The 15574-nt window shown below is 48.6% G+C and overlaps 1 protein-coding gene across 1 annotated transcript; it reads right to left on the reverse strand.

Moving 5' to 3' along the window:
- Positions 1–964: 964 nt before the first annotated feature.
- FIGLA (folliculogenesis specific bHLH transcription factor) lies at positions 965–8156 on the reverse strand. Its single transcript, XM_065398356.1, has 4 exons — positions 7920–8156; positions 4907–5059; positions 2233–2469; positions 965–985 (listed from the first exon to the last, which is right to left on the reverse strand). The coding sequence occupies exons 1-4, from the start codon at positions 8154–8156 to the stop codon at positions 965–967; spliced, it is 648 nt and encodes a 215-aa protein (XP_065254428.1).
- Positions 8157–15574: the final 7418 nt, after the last annotated feature.

The following is a 15574-nucleotide window of genomic DNA, read 5'->3' on the forward strand; positions in this document are numbered from 1 at the left end:
CAGGAGATTAGATGTTCTATGACACAGGCAGAGAACAGGAGGGACTGAGGCACATCATGCCCCTGAAATTATTAAGTGCGATATACCCAGATATTCTTGGGAAGTCACAGGGGCAGGGATGGTGTCCCTAGCCTCTGTTTGCCAGAAGCTGGGAATGGGCGACAGGGGATGAATCACTTGATCATTACCTGTTCTGTTCATTCCCTCTGGGGCACCTGGCATTGGCCACTGTTGGAAGACAGGACACTGGGCTAGATGGACCTTTGATCTGACCCAGTATGGCCGTTCTGATGCCCCTCACGCTGCAGAGGAAAGGCAAAAACCTCCCAAGATCACTGCCAATATGACCTGGGGGGAAATTCCTTCCTGACCCCACTTATGGAGATCAACTAGACCCTGAGTATATGAGCAAAAATCAGCCAGCCAACCTCCCGAGAGAATGCTCAGTGCCACGTCAGAGCACTGACCATCCCGGCCCAGTGTCCCATCTCCAGCCATGGCCATGCCTGATGCTTCAGAGGAAGGAGATCACAAAAGGAATTGCAGAACTTTGACACCCTCAGAGGCTTTCCTAGGTTTATTTATGATGGGGATCATTCCTTGTCACCTCTCCACTTTCATGCCACCCCTTGATTTTTACCCTCCATAATTGCAAAGGAGCAGGTGCAGGAGGCATGCTAATACAGGGCAGAGGAAATACCTTAGATTTCATCTTTCCTGTAGCCACACATCAGGCCCAATCCTCAGCCTGCATAAATCAGCAATAGCTCCAGAATCTGGCCCAGAGCCTCCACTCCTATGGAGATCAGCCACCCTGTGCTTTCCCACTGAGTACTGCACAAGGATTTGTAGCATCAAGATCCGTGCACTATAATCGGACAGCACATAAACTAAAAGTGCCCTGCACCAGGTTATTAGATAGTACAGACAACTTACTTCAGACTAGTCAGGAGAGCTTTCCATTTTAGTGATTTGTTTGATACACCTTTAAAAAAAGAAATTCGGACACTTTATTCAAGGATATTCATTAAGTTGCTTCTGGGGGTTGTATTAAATCAAATTTGAAAACAACTGCTGCAGGACAGTTCTTAAACAGAAGTGCACAAGCCTATATCAGACCTGAGCTCTATGAATACTAGAAAAACTAGAGGATTTGCAGTTAGTTTCACATTCCTTCGTAAAAAAGAATGATATTAAAGCCTCAGCTAACAGAAGCAAGTCATATTCTGAATCAATATCTGAAGCTTTCTCTCATGCTCTCGTCTGTTACAACTATACATAAAACAGAGTTGCCTGCAGCCAAGTACTTGTTTGTGTGAACTACTGTCTACTTTGTACAACTCTAAAATTACAAGATTGGAAACCAGCTTTGCAGCTTTCTTGGAGGCTTGGCCAATGCACAATGCCCTCCCTGTGTTATTTTAATGATTACCGCACTTTAAAAAAGGATCTTTTCCCACAAGGTGAACTTCACAATAAGGGTCTTGGGATGGAGCAACTCAGAAGTCTGATGTTAAACAAGGATGTACCATTTTTAAATCCCCTTATGCTCTAAAGCAAGGGTGCTTCATTGGATAGCTGGATTTTCAGAATTACTGAGCATCCAGTTTGTTAAAGTCATGGGGAAGCACATATGTACTGCACCTCTGGGGTGAACCCATTTATTTAGGTGCCTAATTTAGGCAGACAAGTTCATAATGTTGGTTTCACTTTTTAGATGCCTCCCATGAGATCTAAACATACTCGCAAAATTTGAACTATGAGAACTCATAAAAGTGTTCCAAAAAACCGAAGCTAAAAAACGTGGTCCATGTAAAACCAGCCAGCCAAGGCAATTAAATTCAACAAAAATCCCCCACCCTCTAACTGCCCAAACCCAAGCCTTCTCTGGATGTCTGTGAGAAGAGGTGGACCTTGCAACATGCCCTAGAGGTCAACAGACTCAAGCTATTCTGGACCAACTTAAGGACATTTCAATAGAGCCACACCTGATTCCTTTCCGTTCAAGCACCTCTGCTGATCACAGCGATGACAGTGTTACACCAGGAGAGCAATTTCCCAGGTCAGAAGATTGCAAGCCTTTTAGGACTCTATAGGTCAAAAAATAAAGCTAGAATGGTACATCTAGGGATGGTGGAGGTATGTGTTATCCTGCCTCAGCACAGGGGTATGGACTAGATGGCCTCTTGAAGTCCCTCCCCACTTCTATTAAACTCAGACATTCGCTCTTACCAGCCTTCCATTCTTCTGGATTTGTACGATCCCCAAGTAAGAAGGAAGGATGCTCCGGCCCCAAACGTATACAGGGCTCTCCACTGCATTGCTTGTCCAAGCTACGTTCATGTCGTTTTCAGTCCTGATATAACAGCCAGCGCTCTGTGGCAGGGCATTTCCCACAAAACCTTCCTCTAAGGAGACTGGCATGGAAACGCTGCTGGCTAACTCCTGATCAACAGGGTCTTCCAATTTCTAGAAGTAATAGAAGGCAGCGTAAAGACAGGACAGCTTAGGTAACCATCCCTCAAACAAGGCATTGCAGAGGTGGCTACTGCAGTAAGCCATTACATATCAAAACCAGTACTAAGAAGCCAAACCAACTGGCCTCCTTAAGAACCAGAGGGTGGCAGCTGCTATACAGGAGCCCAGGAAGGACTAAAACAGAGGGTAAGTGGTAACAAAGAATAATCTCTGTAACCTTAAATACGAGAGATGTGGGCTGAAGGTGTCCTCATAGAGTCTGAGAAATGCTAGAAGGATCCCAGGGGGTAAGTTATACCATATTCTAACCCAGGGGTGGGCAAACTTTTTGGCCCGAGGGCCACATCGGGGTTCCGAAACGGTATGGAGGGCCGGGTAGAGAAGGCTGTGCCTCCCCAAGCAGCCGGGCCCCCGCCCCCTATCTGCCCCCTCACTGCCCCCCTCACAACCCCTGACCCATCCAACCCCCTCCCCCCCCGCTCCTTGTCCCCTGACTGCCCCCTCCTGGAACCCCCTGCCCCTAACAGCCCCCCCAGGACCTTCCCCATCCACCCCCCTCTGTTTCCCATCCCCTGACTGCCCCCCAAACCTCTGCCCCATCCAACTGCCTCCATCCCCTGACTGCCGCCCGAGGCCCCCTGCCCCTTATCCAACCCCCCCACTCCCTGCCCCCTTACCATGTTGCTCAGAGCAGCAGGACTGGCAGCCACGCCGCCCAGAGCGCTGGCAGCATGGCGAGCTGAGGCTGCGGGGGAGGGGGAAGGGGTAACAGCAGGGGAGGGGCCGGGGGTTAGCCTCCCCGGCCAGGAACTCAAGGGCCGGGCAGGACGGTCCTGCGAGCCGTAGTTTGCCCACCTCTGTTCTAGCCCCTACAGCATACAGGTTATGCAGATACGGACATCAAACTCTCACTCCTCAGTGCATATCACCTCTGGGTTGGGCTCCGCGTCAAATTGGGCATACAGGCGTCTAAGTTTGTGCAGCTCAATTACCAGGAGAGAGGAGAGTGCAAGAACAAGGAACTGAAAGTAGACTACCCCCTTGCTTCAAAGTAGACCTTCTTCCAGATCCTTAGCATGTAAATTATGCCAGCTTAAACTCCTTTATACACGTGCAGAGTTTTATGACTTCCCTCAAAGATACTTGCAGCTCATGACAAAATGCTGCAGTGCATAAAAAACACTAGCACGCTGGCTCAGTGCTTCTGCATCTTTCTGTTCCATTCTGCGGGGTTCTTCATACAAACCCTCACCAGGCTCACTCACCTTCCCGAAAGCTCCAGCGAAATATTTCAGAGGTAGCCAATGTGGAAGCTACCTCCAAATCTAAAAGGCTGAAGGACTAAAGCTGGTAGGGGGGAAAAAATTGGGATCCCCTCCATTTCCCTCCCCTCGGGGGGGGGGGGGGGGAAAACTAGAAAGTTTCAAAACTCCAGTTTTTATTTCAAATCAAAAATTTTACCCTTTCAGTGTTTGGGGAAAAAAAGTTTGGGCACTGGAATTTTGCCTCCTTCTCTTCTTTTTTGCCACTGGATAAAAGTAAACTGAAAGTGGGGGGAAAACCCACCCTCCCTTTTACTTTTTCCCACTTGAAAAGTGGAAGGGAAGTGTAAGAAAAATAAAGTAAAAGAAGTTACGTTAGCTGACTTCCCTCCCCTCCACGGACATAGTTGCAGTGGCTTTTTCTTCACTTTCAGTTTTCTACTTCCCCCTCCCACCTAGGGTGACCAGACATCCTGATTTTAAAGGGATGGTCCTGATATTTGGAGCTTAGTCTTCTATAGGCACCTATTACCCCCAACCCCGTCCCAATTGTTCACACTTGCTATCTGGTCACCCTACTTCCCACCCCCATTTACAGGGTGGGAGGGAGAGAAAGGGTTAAAAAACAAACACATTTTTCAGTTTCCAGAAGCCAAAAAACAAAATTCTTCCCTTGCAAAAAAATTATTTAATAAAAACTTGCATTTTCCAACAAAAAAGTTCATCTGAGAGCTTTCAAGCAGCTCCCAAGGATTATAACTGTAAGGTCATTACTTAGCTCATAAGAAAGGTTTGTTTCATAACCCGGCTACTTTTGTATTCCTGTGAATGAGTAACTGACAGGAAGCATTTATGGCAGGGAGAGATGACCAAATACAGTACATTTAACATTAAAAATGGCAACTTTTCAATTGCTAAAGTGCTGCTTTATTTTGCTATTAGAAGTCTGTGAAGTAGAAGGGACAGGTAGAAAAGGGGGCATGATGTTTTAACACGTATTATATTAAATACTGAATGCAAAATACCCATGAATTAAGCTCAAATTCTGGTTGGATGTTAGTGATGACATTAAGAGTCATGAAGTTGCATTCACATACGTGCTGGTACCAAGACCCCTTGTGAGAATTACAGATTTATTACACAGAGAGGGGAAGGTTCTTATGTACCTCAAAGCCTCCAGTTTCTTCCAAAATCAAGTGGAGCAAGCGTATATATTCAGTGGCTGCTTTAAGCGTATCGACCTTACTAGGCTTCCGGTCTTTAGGTATCAACGGCACGATGGTCTTCAGCTTTGAGAAGCCACTGTTCAAGTTTTTTATCTATCAAAGATATTGAAGAGGAAATTAAACAAAATTCAGTCCATTAGCTGCAGAACTCCATCCACCCAGTGGTGAAAAGGGGAAACTTTTAAAGGCAGCTCATTTTTTAAAATGGACAGATCAGTTACATTCTGCATTAAGAATCATTGGTTGCCTTTTATGAAAAGAGTAAATGCAGTTTTAATAACCGCTTAATCGATGGTTGTAGAGTCTACCACACGGATAGGTGGCTTGTAACCATCTGTAATACCTTCCACTGATGTGCCATCTACCACATGCATGAGTCATTGATTAACCCTTTATTAATGGAACCTTAATGTAAAGTGCAACTGAATTAGTAACTATAAGTGGGATAATCCATCACCTGCATATCTTGGGAAAAATGAGGGTAACCACACAGTTGTGATCAAATAGCAACGCTGAGGGCATAGGTGCTGGGGGTGCTGCAGCATTAAACAAGAAGGTCTATTAGGAACAGAATGCCTAAGATGCCCAAGACGAGTCACTGGTCTGATTACTGCAATTCCCATGTAAAAGCTTTAAGCTCACCAGGTACTTAGGCCCAGATTTTTAAAAGATACTTAGGTGATGTTGCGTTCAGCCTTGCAATGCTAAACTGATTTAGAAGCCGCAGTCTCATTTTCAAAAGGATTTAGATACTTAGAGCCAAAATCCTATTAATGGCCAATGGGATTTAGGCCTATGTGCCCAACTGCCTTTTGAAAAGGAGACTGAGGCTCCTAAATCGGTTTAGCATGGCAACGCCGACTGTGCAGAAACACCTCGAAAAATCTGGGCCTTAGGCCACAAGGCTATAGACAACTTTACACAAGCAAGTAACTTGTGAGTAGTTCCGCTGAATCCAAAATGACTACCGGTGCAGAAGTGTGCGCAGGATCTGACTCCAGCTGAGGGCAAGGACCTTTGGCATATTTGACCACGTTGTGTTAGCGTATTATGTGAGAATGTTTGAAAATTACTGCCTACTGCACATGCTGCAGCTGTGTTTACTGACCACTCTAACCATCCAGATGCGTCACAGCATTCTGATAGGGTGCACTTCCATCAGCATGCCATTATTTGAAACTCACCTGCCAAATGCATTTTGCATTGACATTGTACATCCTTTCAGGTCTCTCTCCTCAGTCTATACTTGGTACGGTGCCAACCTAGAGTTGCTGTGAATTTTGAATTTTTTAACTTTTTGTTCATAACAACTTGGTCGTTTTGTTGCATCAGAGTCTTTTGCACGGAGACCATAACATTATTTACACTGAGCGAATTTTGATGGAGTAGGTGACAAGCCAAATATCTAGTGTTGCTTGTACACCTTGACCTAGGTCTTCCAAAAACAGTTTTTTGCAGCAACAAGCAAGCTTGCAAATATGTTTGGCAAGTGCTGATCACCCAGCCATTTCTCTATTTGGATAGGTTATCTAGAATACATAGTGCACACTCCTCATTTGCAGATAAGAGTCGCTTTCACAAGCATTCAAAGCACATCTGTTGCTGAACTGAGACAACTTTCCCAAGTGAGCAGGTGCATGTCACGGGCCGTGTTCTGTAACTGCCCCAGGTGTAGAGCTCCCATTCATTTGAGGAGTAGCTCTGCGCATGGAGCTGCTACTGTAGCAAGGCTACAGCATCAAATCTGATTAATTTGAAGAAGGCCGCACAGGGAGAGTTGGGGAGCTGCATCGGTTGGGGGGAAAAAAGTCATTCCAAAAGGAGGGGGGGAAAAACCTCACTCTTACATTCTAAGTTCTTTAGAGCAAGGACTGTTGACATGTCTGGCAGCACCAGCGCAGGGGTGGGCAAACTACAGCCCGGGGACCGCATCCGGCCCTTCAGACGTTTTTATCCAGCCCTCGAGCTCCTGCCAGGGAGCACAGAACCACGGCCAATGGGAGCTGCAGGGGTGGCACCTGCAGACGGGGCAGCGCGCAGAGCCGCCTGGCTGAGCCTCCACGTAGGAAACGGAGGGGGGACACGCTGTTGCTTCAGGGAGCTGCTTGAGGTAAACGCCACCCGGAGCCTTCACCCCAGATCCCCTCCTGCACCCCAACCCCCTGCCCCAGCCCTGATCCCCCTCCTGCCCTCTGAACCCCTTGGTCCCAGCCTGGAGCACACTCCTGCACCTCCAACCCCTCATCCCCACCCCAGAGCCCACACCCCCAGCTGGAGCCCTCACACACACACCCCCACATCCCAACCCCCTGCCCCAGCCCATAGCCCCTTCCTGCACCCTGAACTCCTCATTTCTGGCCCCACCCCAGAGCCCACAACCCCAGCCGGAGCCCTCTCCCCCTCCCACACCCCAACTCCCAGTTTTGTGAGTATTCATGGCCCCCCCCCATATAATTTCAATACCCAGATGTGGCCCTCAGGCCAAAAAGTTTGCCCACCCCTGACCTAGCACAACGGGGGCCAGAGCTGACTGTGACTTTACGGCATCACCCCAATAGAAGCGTTGAATAATAATTTAGAGATCTCCATAGGAGCCAAAGATAAGCTAGAAGCTAATAATTAATTGCACCCTGTAGCAAAGCGTTGAGCCAGAACTGAAATTTTGTATCTGCATCCCTCCATGATTTGGGGTGTTTGAAACCCAGACTGAGGTGAGAATTTCTGTAGTCCTGGATCAGGACCTCCTTGTTCCCACCATGAGCCCTGCTCACTGGATCCTGCTGGAACGTTACAGAAACAAAATGTAGAAGTTCAGACTCATTTCCTCCAACTGCCCAATTCTCCTGCCAGCTCGCCAACAGCTTATTTGCCCCACTGAAGCTTTAAAAACAAAAAGCAGCTGTTTATTTTTGATGGAGAACAAGAGGCCCTGCGGCACCTGCAGACCCCTTACCCTCTCTCTCTCCTTGGCGTTAGCTGCCTGTCTCCTCTCCAAGACCTCCTCCAGGTTCTCGGTGGAGAGGTAGTGCCCAGAGGGCTGCCTCTTCATCCTGGTGATGGCTGCCATGAAAGGGAGGGGGCCAAACTGCTCGCTCAGGACATCTCCCAGCACCTCAGGCACGGGGGTCACCAACAGAGGCACCCGGTGCTGCTGCGGCTGCTCCTCTTCCTCGGACACTTGCTCCGCCATCTGTGAGGTCTCAAAGCAAATCAGTTGCCACTCAGGTCCAACAAGGCAAGGGAGCGCCTAAGGTAGGGGGAAGAGAGAGCTTCCCTTGCTCCACTAACTGCCCCAGGTAACGGGACTGGCTATTCCTTTGGGGAGGAATGTGGGAGTCTGGGCGGGGGCGCCTAGCAGGTATAATGGGGTGGGGGCACTGCTCACCTATGGGGTATTTTGGTGACAGTGGCTAGCTGCTCTGACAGCCCCAGGGAGCAGAGGGAAGAGGGCACTCAATACCTCCCCCCAGGTAACACAGAGCTCACCAGCTGTATTTTTGGGGGTGGCCACAGTGGAACCCCCCAGAGGGTACAATGGAGGGGTTCACTTCTCGCCGGGGGGTGAGCCACTCTGGGAGCCCCCAGAAAACACAAGAAGGGGCAGTAGCAGTCCTTCCGGGGTGTCCCTTGCTCACTTATGACTCTCCAGAGAGGTGCAATGGGGGTGCCCTAGAAGCCCCCCAAATGTGCTTGGCTCCCCTATGATGGGGGGGTGCAGGACTCAATAGAGAATACAATAGGTGCCCCCCAGGAAACACTGGCGGGGGAGATGAGAAGTGGGGGACTGCTCACCCCCTCTGTGTGTGTGTGTGGGGGGGGTTACCTGGCTCAGCTGGGGGAGGGGTAGCAGGGAGGTGTCTCGCTCCCCCCTAGAGACGCTGGTCTGGGCAGAGCAGCACGGAGGCCCCCGGGGTAACTCGCCCGCCCGCAGCCCGCGCTGAGCAGCCCGCACGCGGCGTCCCTAAAAAGCCGCACCTGGGGCAGCCGCACGGCGCCCCGCCCCCGCTCTCCGCCGTGGGGCGCTGTCCGCGGCCAGGCTGGGTTAGCCCCGGGGCAGCACCGGAGAAAGGGTCCTGTCCCCGCTTGCTGGAAAGGGGGTTAGCTGTGGGGTGGGGGATCTGCCCCTCTCTGTGCATGATGGGGGGCTGCAGCCCTGCATCGGGGGCCCCTTCCTCTCCCTCAGTGCATGATGGGGGGGCTACAGCCCTGCATTGGGGGCCCCTTCCCCTCCCCCAGTGCATGATGGGGGACTGCAGCCCTGCGATGGGGGCCCCTTCCCCTCCCTCAGTGCATGATGGGGGGTTGCAGCCCTGCATTGGGGGCACCTTCCCCTCCCTCAGTGCATGATGGGGGGCTGCAACCCTGCATTGGGGGCCCCTCCCCCTCCCTCAGTGCATGATGGGGGGCTGCAACCCTGCATTGGGGGCCCCTTCCCCTCCCCCTCTCCCTCCCCCTCCCCCTTTGCATGATGGGGGGCTGCAACCCTGCACTGGGGGCAGGGCCGGTGCAAGGAAGTGTCGCGCCCTAGGTGAAACTTCCACCTTGCGCCCCCCCCCCCCCCCAGCCCTGTGGCAGCTCCCCACCCCCCCGGCCCGGGGAGCCGTGCAGCACCTCCCCACCCCAGCTCACCTCTGCTCCGCCTCCTCCCCGAGCACACCGCCCCCGCTCTAATTCTCCTCCCAGGCTTGCGGTGCCAAACAGCTGATTGGCGCCGCAAGCCTGGGAGGCGGGAGAAGTGGAGCGGCGACCGTGTGCTCAGGGAGGAACGCTGTAAAAAAAAATTGGGGGCACCGCTTTTTGGCGCCCCCAAATCTTGGCGCCCTAGGCAACCGCCTAGTTCGCCTTAATGGTAGCACCAGCCCTGACTGGGGGTGCCTTCCCCTCCCCCAGTGCATAATGGGGGTCTACAGCCCTGCATTGGGGGCCTCTTCCCCTCCCTCAGTGCATGATGGGGGGCTGCAGCCCTGCACTGGGGGCACCTTCCCTTCCCTCAGTGCATGATGGGGGGCTGCAGCCCTGCATTGGGGGCCCCTTCCCCTCCCCCAGTGCATAATGGGGGGCTGAGGCCAGGCACTGGGGCACCTTCCCCTCCTCCCCTGCTTGATTTTCTTTCCACGATGCATAGAGGGAGCAAGGTAACCCATGCTGAGGCAACCCATGCTCTGGGACAGGCTTCCTGTCAGCTCCGGGCAAGTCACTTCAGCCCACATCCTCAGGTATTTGGGTACCTAACTCCCAGTAACTCATCTGTGTGCCTCAGTTCCCCAGCTGAAATAGGGGATAATAATACTCTTCCCAGGGGTGTTTGGAAGACAAACACATTAAAGCTTGTGAAGCACTCAGATACTATGGCGAAGAGGGGCTGATACTGATCTTAAATAGAAATCAGTGGGAGTAGTCACATGTGTAATGTCACTCATGTGCAGAGGTTTGCAGGATTGGGTCCAAGTTCCCTAAAGCCCATCACCTCATGCCTATTGAAATCAATGGAAATTAGGTGCCTAAATATTTTTGAGGAGCTGGGCCTAATATATCAGCAAAAATAGCACCGCAGGTTGGCTTTTCCAGAGAGCTCATTAAGTTAGAGGTAAATGGGAATCATTCAGTTACAGAGAAAGGCAAATGCTCTCAAATGATGAGATGCCGAGTGCTCCAAGGAGTTGCATCAGGTCAAACAGGAAAGCACAGTCTGTTTTGGATTACTGGGATTAGAGCAACAGGAAATAAAGGATGTATGAAACTATCAGTGCACTATAACGTGGCTGAAACAGCTCAGGAAATAACCACCCATCTGCTGCAGCTCTACAGTCTTAAAGGGTCTGTAGAAATGTGCACACTTTGCAAGTGTGATTCTAAACTTAATATATTCATTAGCCACCTATTGTACCATATATTCATTGGCTAGAAGGGACTGGGTCTGGCTGGTGGGTCTTGCCCACATGCTCACCATCTAACTGATCAATGGTGCTGCAGAGGAATTTCCCCCCAGATCAGATTGGCAGAGACCCCGGAGGGTTTTCGCCTTCCTCTGCAGCGTGGGACATGGGTCACTTGCTGGTTTGAACTAGAGGACATGGTGGATTCTCTGTCACTTGAAGTCTTTCGACCAACATTTGAGGACTCCAGTAACTCAGCCAGAGGTTATGGGCCTTTGCAGAAGTAGGTGGGTGAGGTTCTGTGGCCTGCAATGTACAGGAGGTCAGACTAAATGATCACAGTGGTGCCTTCTGGCTTTAAAGTCTATGAGCCTGTGAGACTGTTATCATCATCTAGTGTGACAGGCGATAGAATCTCACCCCGTAACTCCTGCATTAAACCCATATATCTTGTGGTTGGACTAGAGCATATACAAAGGCACATGTGAGCTGGGCCAAGAAATTAAAGGCAGATTCTCTCTTTGTTACTCATTTATCAAATCTGCTGTGGTTTATTTAATTATGGGAGGCAGAATTATCTAGTAATTAAAGCACAGCACCACGCAACACAGATCTGGGTGGTGTTCCTGGTCCCACCTCTGACTTTTGGCAAGTCATTTAACATATCTGTGCCTCAGTTTCCCCATATGTAAAATGCCACCGCAGTTATTATGGCAAGACTTAATTGTTTGTGGATTCTCAGATGAAAGGGACAATAAAAGAGCAAAATATTAATATTTACAGCTCCACTAAATGTAATGCTCTTGTGAGCTCCCATATTGATAGCCCTGGAGACCAAAGTCCTCTGGTTAGCCACAGAATAGCTACGGCATATGTGTGGCAGTGCAGATTCTCTCGTGCTCTTCTTTTTTATTATTCACAGATGATATATCCAAATAAGGCACTATTCCACTCCATGCTTCCTAGGCCAGTACACCAGAGATCCCTTGTTTTCACACCCGGCCAAACATCTGTTCAAACCTTGCACCTGGACCAAAACTCGGGATCCAAACCACACTCCTCAGGTTTTACAGGAGGTTGAAATCTAAGTCCAAACTTTGTGGCATGAGCCCATCTCCACTTAGGTAGCAAACTTTCTCCTTCTCCTTAATGGCATAACAAGTATCTAAACAAGACCCCCATCGTATCCAACAGCCTCCTGCTCAGTGCATTGACGCTAGTGCGGGGCTGATTTTCTCAGCCCCTGTACAATCAGCACCATGCACACTTTCTTGCTAATTCTTACATGGGTTTGCTCCCGTCCTTTGTGTACTTGCATCGTTGTCTTAGGGGACAGAAGCCAGCACGCTACCTCCCTTGCTCTAGAAACCCTTCCAAATACCTTTCATCTCTGGGGCAGGGACTGTCTCTTTGTTGTGTGTTTGTACAGCACCAAGCACACTGGGGTCCTGGCCCATGACCGGGGCTCATTAGTACTACGGTAATACAATATTTCCTTTCTTCCCCACACTCTTTAGGATTGCTCTGACAATGGAGTCCAATGTTTTACGCTGTCCAGTATTGATTAAGGCCAGATTCTGATCTCATTTACACTGGTGTAAATCTGCCGTTCAACGGAGTTACTACACATTTATAACAGTTTAACAGATCAGAAATTGATTTCAATTCCTTCATTGAGTAAGAAAATATTCATTGGAGGAAACCTGGGTTCAGATGTATCTAAAGTTACAGTTAAAAGGATTTTGGCTGGTTTGATCTAGTCTCTATGACATACACACACACACATATTTGGCAACATGGCAATTTGTTATAGGCTTTTCAGCAGGTTCATCCTCAATTTTGTTACTCAGAATTCGCTGTGATCTGCCGGTTGACTTGAGTGTAAGATTGCTGTGGATCATAACCTGCATGAAAAGGTATTCATCTCCTAAATACAGAATTTAGGGACAGATTTTGCTATTTTGAGAATCTGATTATTAGTGATGAGAGGGATTTTTTGCCAACAGCTGCAATGTAACACTAGATGGCACTATTTTACCTGCCTATTTTCTACTCTTCCCATATCGTTCCCTTCTCTTCTTCCCACAAAATGACAAAAATATCACCACCATCAGTAAGGATTTAAAAGATATTTCCCATCACTGTGCTGCCATCATGCTGTTACAATTCAAAAGTGCTGTAGCTTGGAGAAAATACATGACTGCGTACAAGTCCTTAAATTATTAGCAAATAACCGCCAACTTGTGGAGCGGGGAAGCAAGGAAAACTCCGGCTCTGCAAATATTTTCATGAAGCGTCTTCAGTTGCGCTCTGTTTGAGTCACTGTGCCACGCTTACTCCTTTGCTACTCCACTGCCCGTTCGAGGGACAGCACAAATGCCAGGGTTTGACATTAAGGATAAAAGAAAAGGTAACAAACATGCCCTCCCGGCTGAACTAATTTTTGGAGCTAGACTGAAATCCTCCTGTACCACAACTGAGGCCCTTACATAAGGTCACATGGGTCAGTGGCAGAGTTGAGAATACAATCCAGGAGTCCACTCCAGGTCCTGTGGTCTAGAGAATAATAATATCACCCCTTCTATAGCGGATAGTAAATGGATGTAAAGTATTTTACCGGAGACTAGAATATATTATTATTATTGTCTGTTCATAACTGGAAGTTGATGACTTCGATATGACAGCCAGGGGGTTCATTTATTTGAAAATCAAGAGCCAGTCCCTCTACTTTTTACTCTTGAGAGTGAATTTTGCCTGCGTGAGGACTGAGAAAGGCAGGATCTGCCCCAGTTGTGTGTCTTTCATTCAGTGAAGCACATGAGCTGTACTTCTGACAAACACAGAAGGCTCCTGTGTAAATGGGCTGTTAATTCTGACATGAATCTAGCTCTTGGCATGAATCATCTATGTTATATTAATAGTGTGCTACGGTCTGGAGTGAAAGGATTGACCTGATGAGTGGCAGAGACTAAAGTTGACTCATTTTCACTCGTCAGTTGAAATCATCTTTAGCGATCCAACGTGGGGACCGATTTTCAAATGATGGCAGCACAGCTCCCATTTAGGCACCTACATGCAGTGGCTCAATTTTCCAAAGGGCTCAGCATCCCGCAGCCCCTACCGAGGACACACACTTCAATAAGCGCTGCAGATTGCTGAGCACTTTTGGAAACTTGGACCCTGGTATATGGGCATTTGGTAACCCTGCATGCACGGGCAGGCTGTATGTTGTTAGCAGTTCAGTCCGATATGGGTTATTGAGAGGACTTGGCAGCCTGCCCTCAATGATCCTGGCTTGACAGAGATCCACACCATCCACCTTATAGCCTGCTAATAAAAGATTAAGATAGAGTCCCCTGGGAGCATCATGGGGAAGCTTTAGCTGTTCTGTTTGCCCTTGGAGATTCAAAAGCCTTTCATGGTGCTGGCAGAGTTATTAGGGCATTCCTAGCAGCATGTTAGGAACCACTGGGAAAGAGAGAGATTTGAAAACAGAAAATATCATAGTGCCACTATATAAATCCATGGTATGCCCACACCTTGAATACTGCCTGAAGTTCTGGTCGCCCCATCTCAAAAAGGATCTATTAGAATTGGAAAAGGTACAGAGAAGGGCAACAAAAATGATTAGGGGCATGGAAGAGCTTCCATACAAGGAGAGATTAAAAGGATTGGGACCGTTCAGCTTAGGAAAGAGACATCAGCGAGGGATATAAGAGAGGTCTGTAACATCATGACTGGTGTGGGGAAAGTGAATAGGGAAGTGTTATTTACCCCTCCACGTAACAGGAGAACCAGGGGTCACCCGATGACATTAATAGGCAGCAGGTTTAAAACAAACAGAAGGAAGTACTTCTTCACACAGTCAACCTGTGGAACTCATTGCTGAGGGAATGTTGTGAAGGCCAAAAGTATAACTGGGTTCATAAAAGAATTAGCTAAGTTCTTGGAGGATAGGTCCATCGATGGCTAATAGCCAAGATGGTCAGGGACACAACCCCATGCTCCGGGTGTCCTAAACTCCTGACTGCCAGAAACTGAAACTGGACTACAGGGGACGAATCTCTTGATAATTGCCCTATACTGGTCATTCCCTCTGGCCATTACTGGAAGACAGGATACTGGGCTAGATGGGCCATTAGACTGATCCAGTATGGCCATTCTTATGTTCTTATGTTCATTGACACCTGTGTTCAGGATGGGATAGAAGATGGATATTGGTTCCCATAGTGCACGATCTCACTAATGTGATGGAAGTACAAATAGTACTACTGTATGTCATAGAAAACAGGGTCCTTCTTGTTAGAGCAATGAATGGTTCATAGAGAATTTGTTGAGGGTGAATTCACCCCTGTGCAGAGGAGCAGCGTAAGGTCATATGACCCATTTGATTGTTGTCAAATGTCCTCTGAATGGAGGGTGACTCAGAGACCAACTCTCAGTGGAGATGTGTTCATATCATTACAACAAAATTCATAACCACAGCTTATCCTAAACTGGCAGCTACCACAGAGAAGCCAAAGACTGAACTCTCCTAGAAGATGGTCACTGCAGGTGAGGGTTAAGTAGCATTCCCAGGGCATTGTGGGACGCTTGCCCTGCTGGACATGTTCTGTGATTTAATAAGGGGCTTCACACTCCAGGGGAGTTAAACCAAAGGCTTCACTAGCACAGAAATCACTGAAGATAAAAAACACTAAAAAAATTTAAGATTTTGTTTCAAATTAAGGGA

Source organism: Emys orbicularis, chromosome 2 (genome assembly GCF_028017835.1).
Source record: "Emys orbicularis isolate rEmyOrb1 chromosome 2, rEmyOrb1.hap1, whole genome shotgun sequence".
Taxonomy (NCBI): domain Eukaryota; kingdom Metazoa; phylum Chordata; order Testudines; family Emydidae; genus Emys; species Emys orbicularis.

Excerpts from the sequence above, each read along its gene's own strand:
- FIGLA (XM_065398356.1), bottom strand. The coding sequence starts at position 8,156 with ATGGCGGAGCAAGTGTCCGAGGAAGAGGAGCAGCCGCAGCAGCACCGG. Across the intron at positions 2,470-4,906 it reads AAGAAACTGGAGGCTTTGAG|AAATTGGAAGACCCTGTTGA; the intron begins GTACATAAGAAC and ends TATTACTTCTAG. Across the intron at positions 986-2,232 it reads TCCAGAAGAATGGAAGGCTG|GTGTATCAAACAAATCACTA; the intron begins GTAAGAGCGAAT and ends CTTTTTTTAAAG.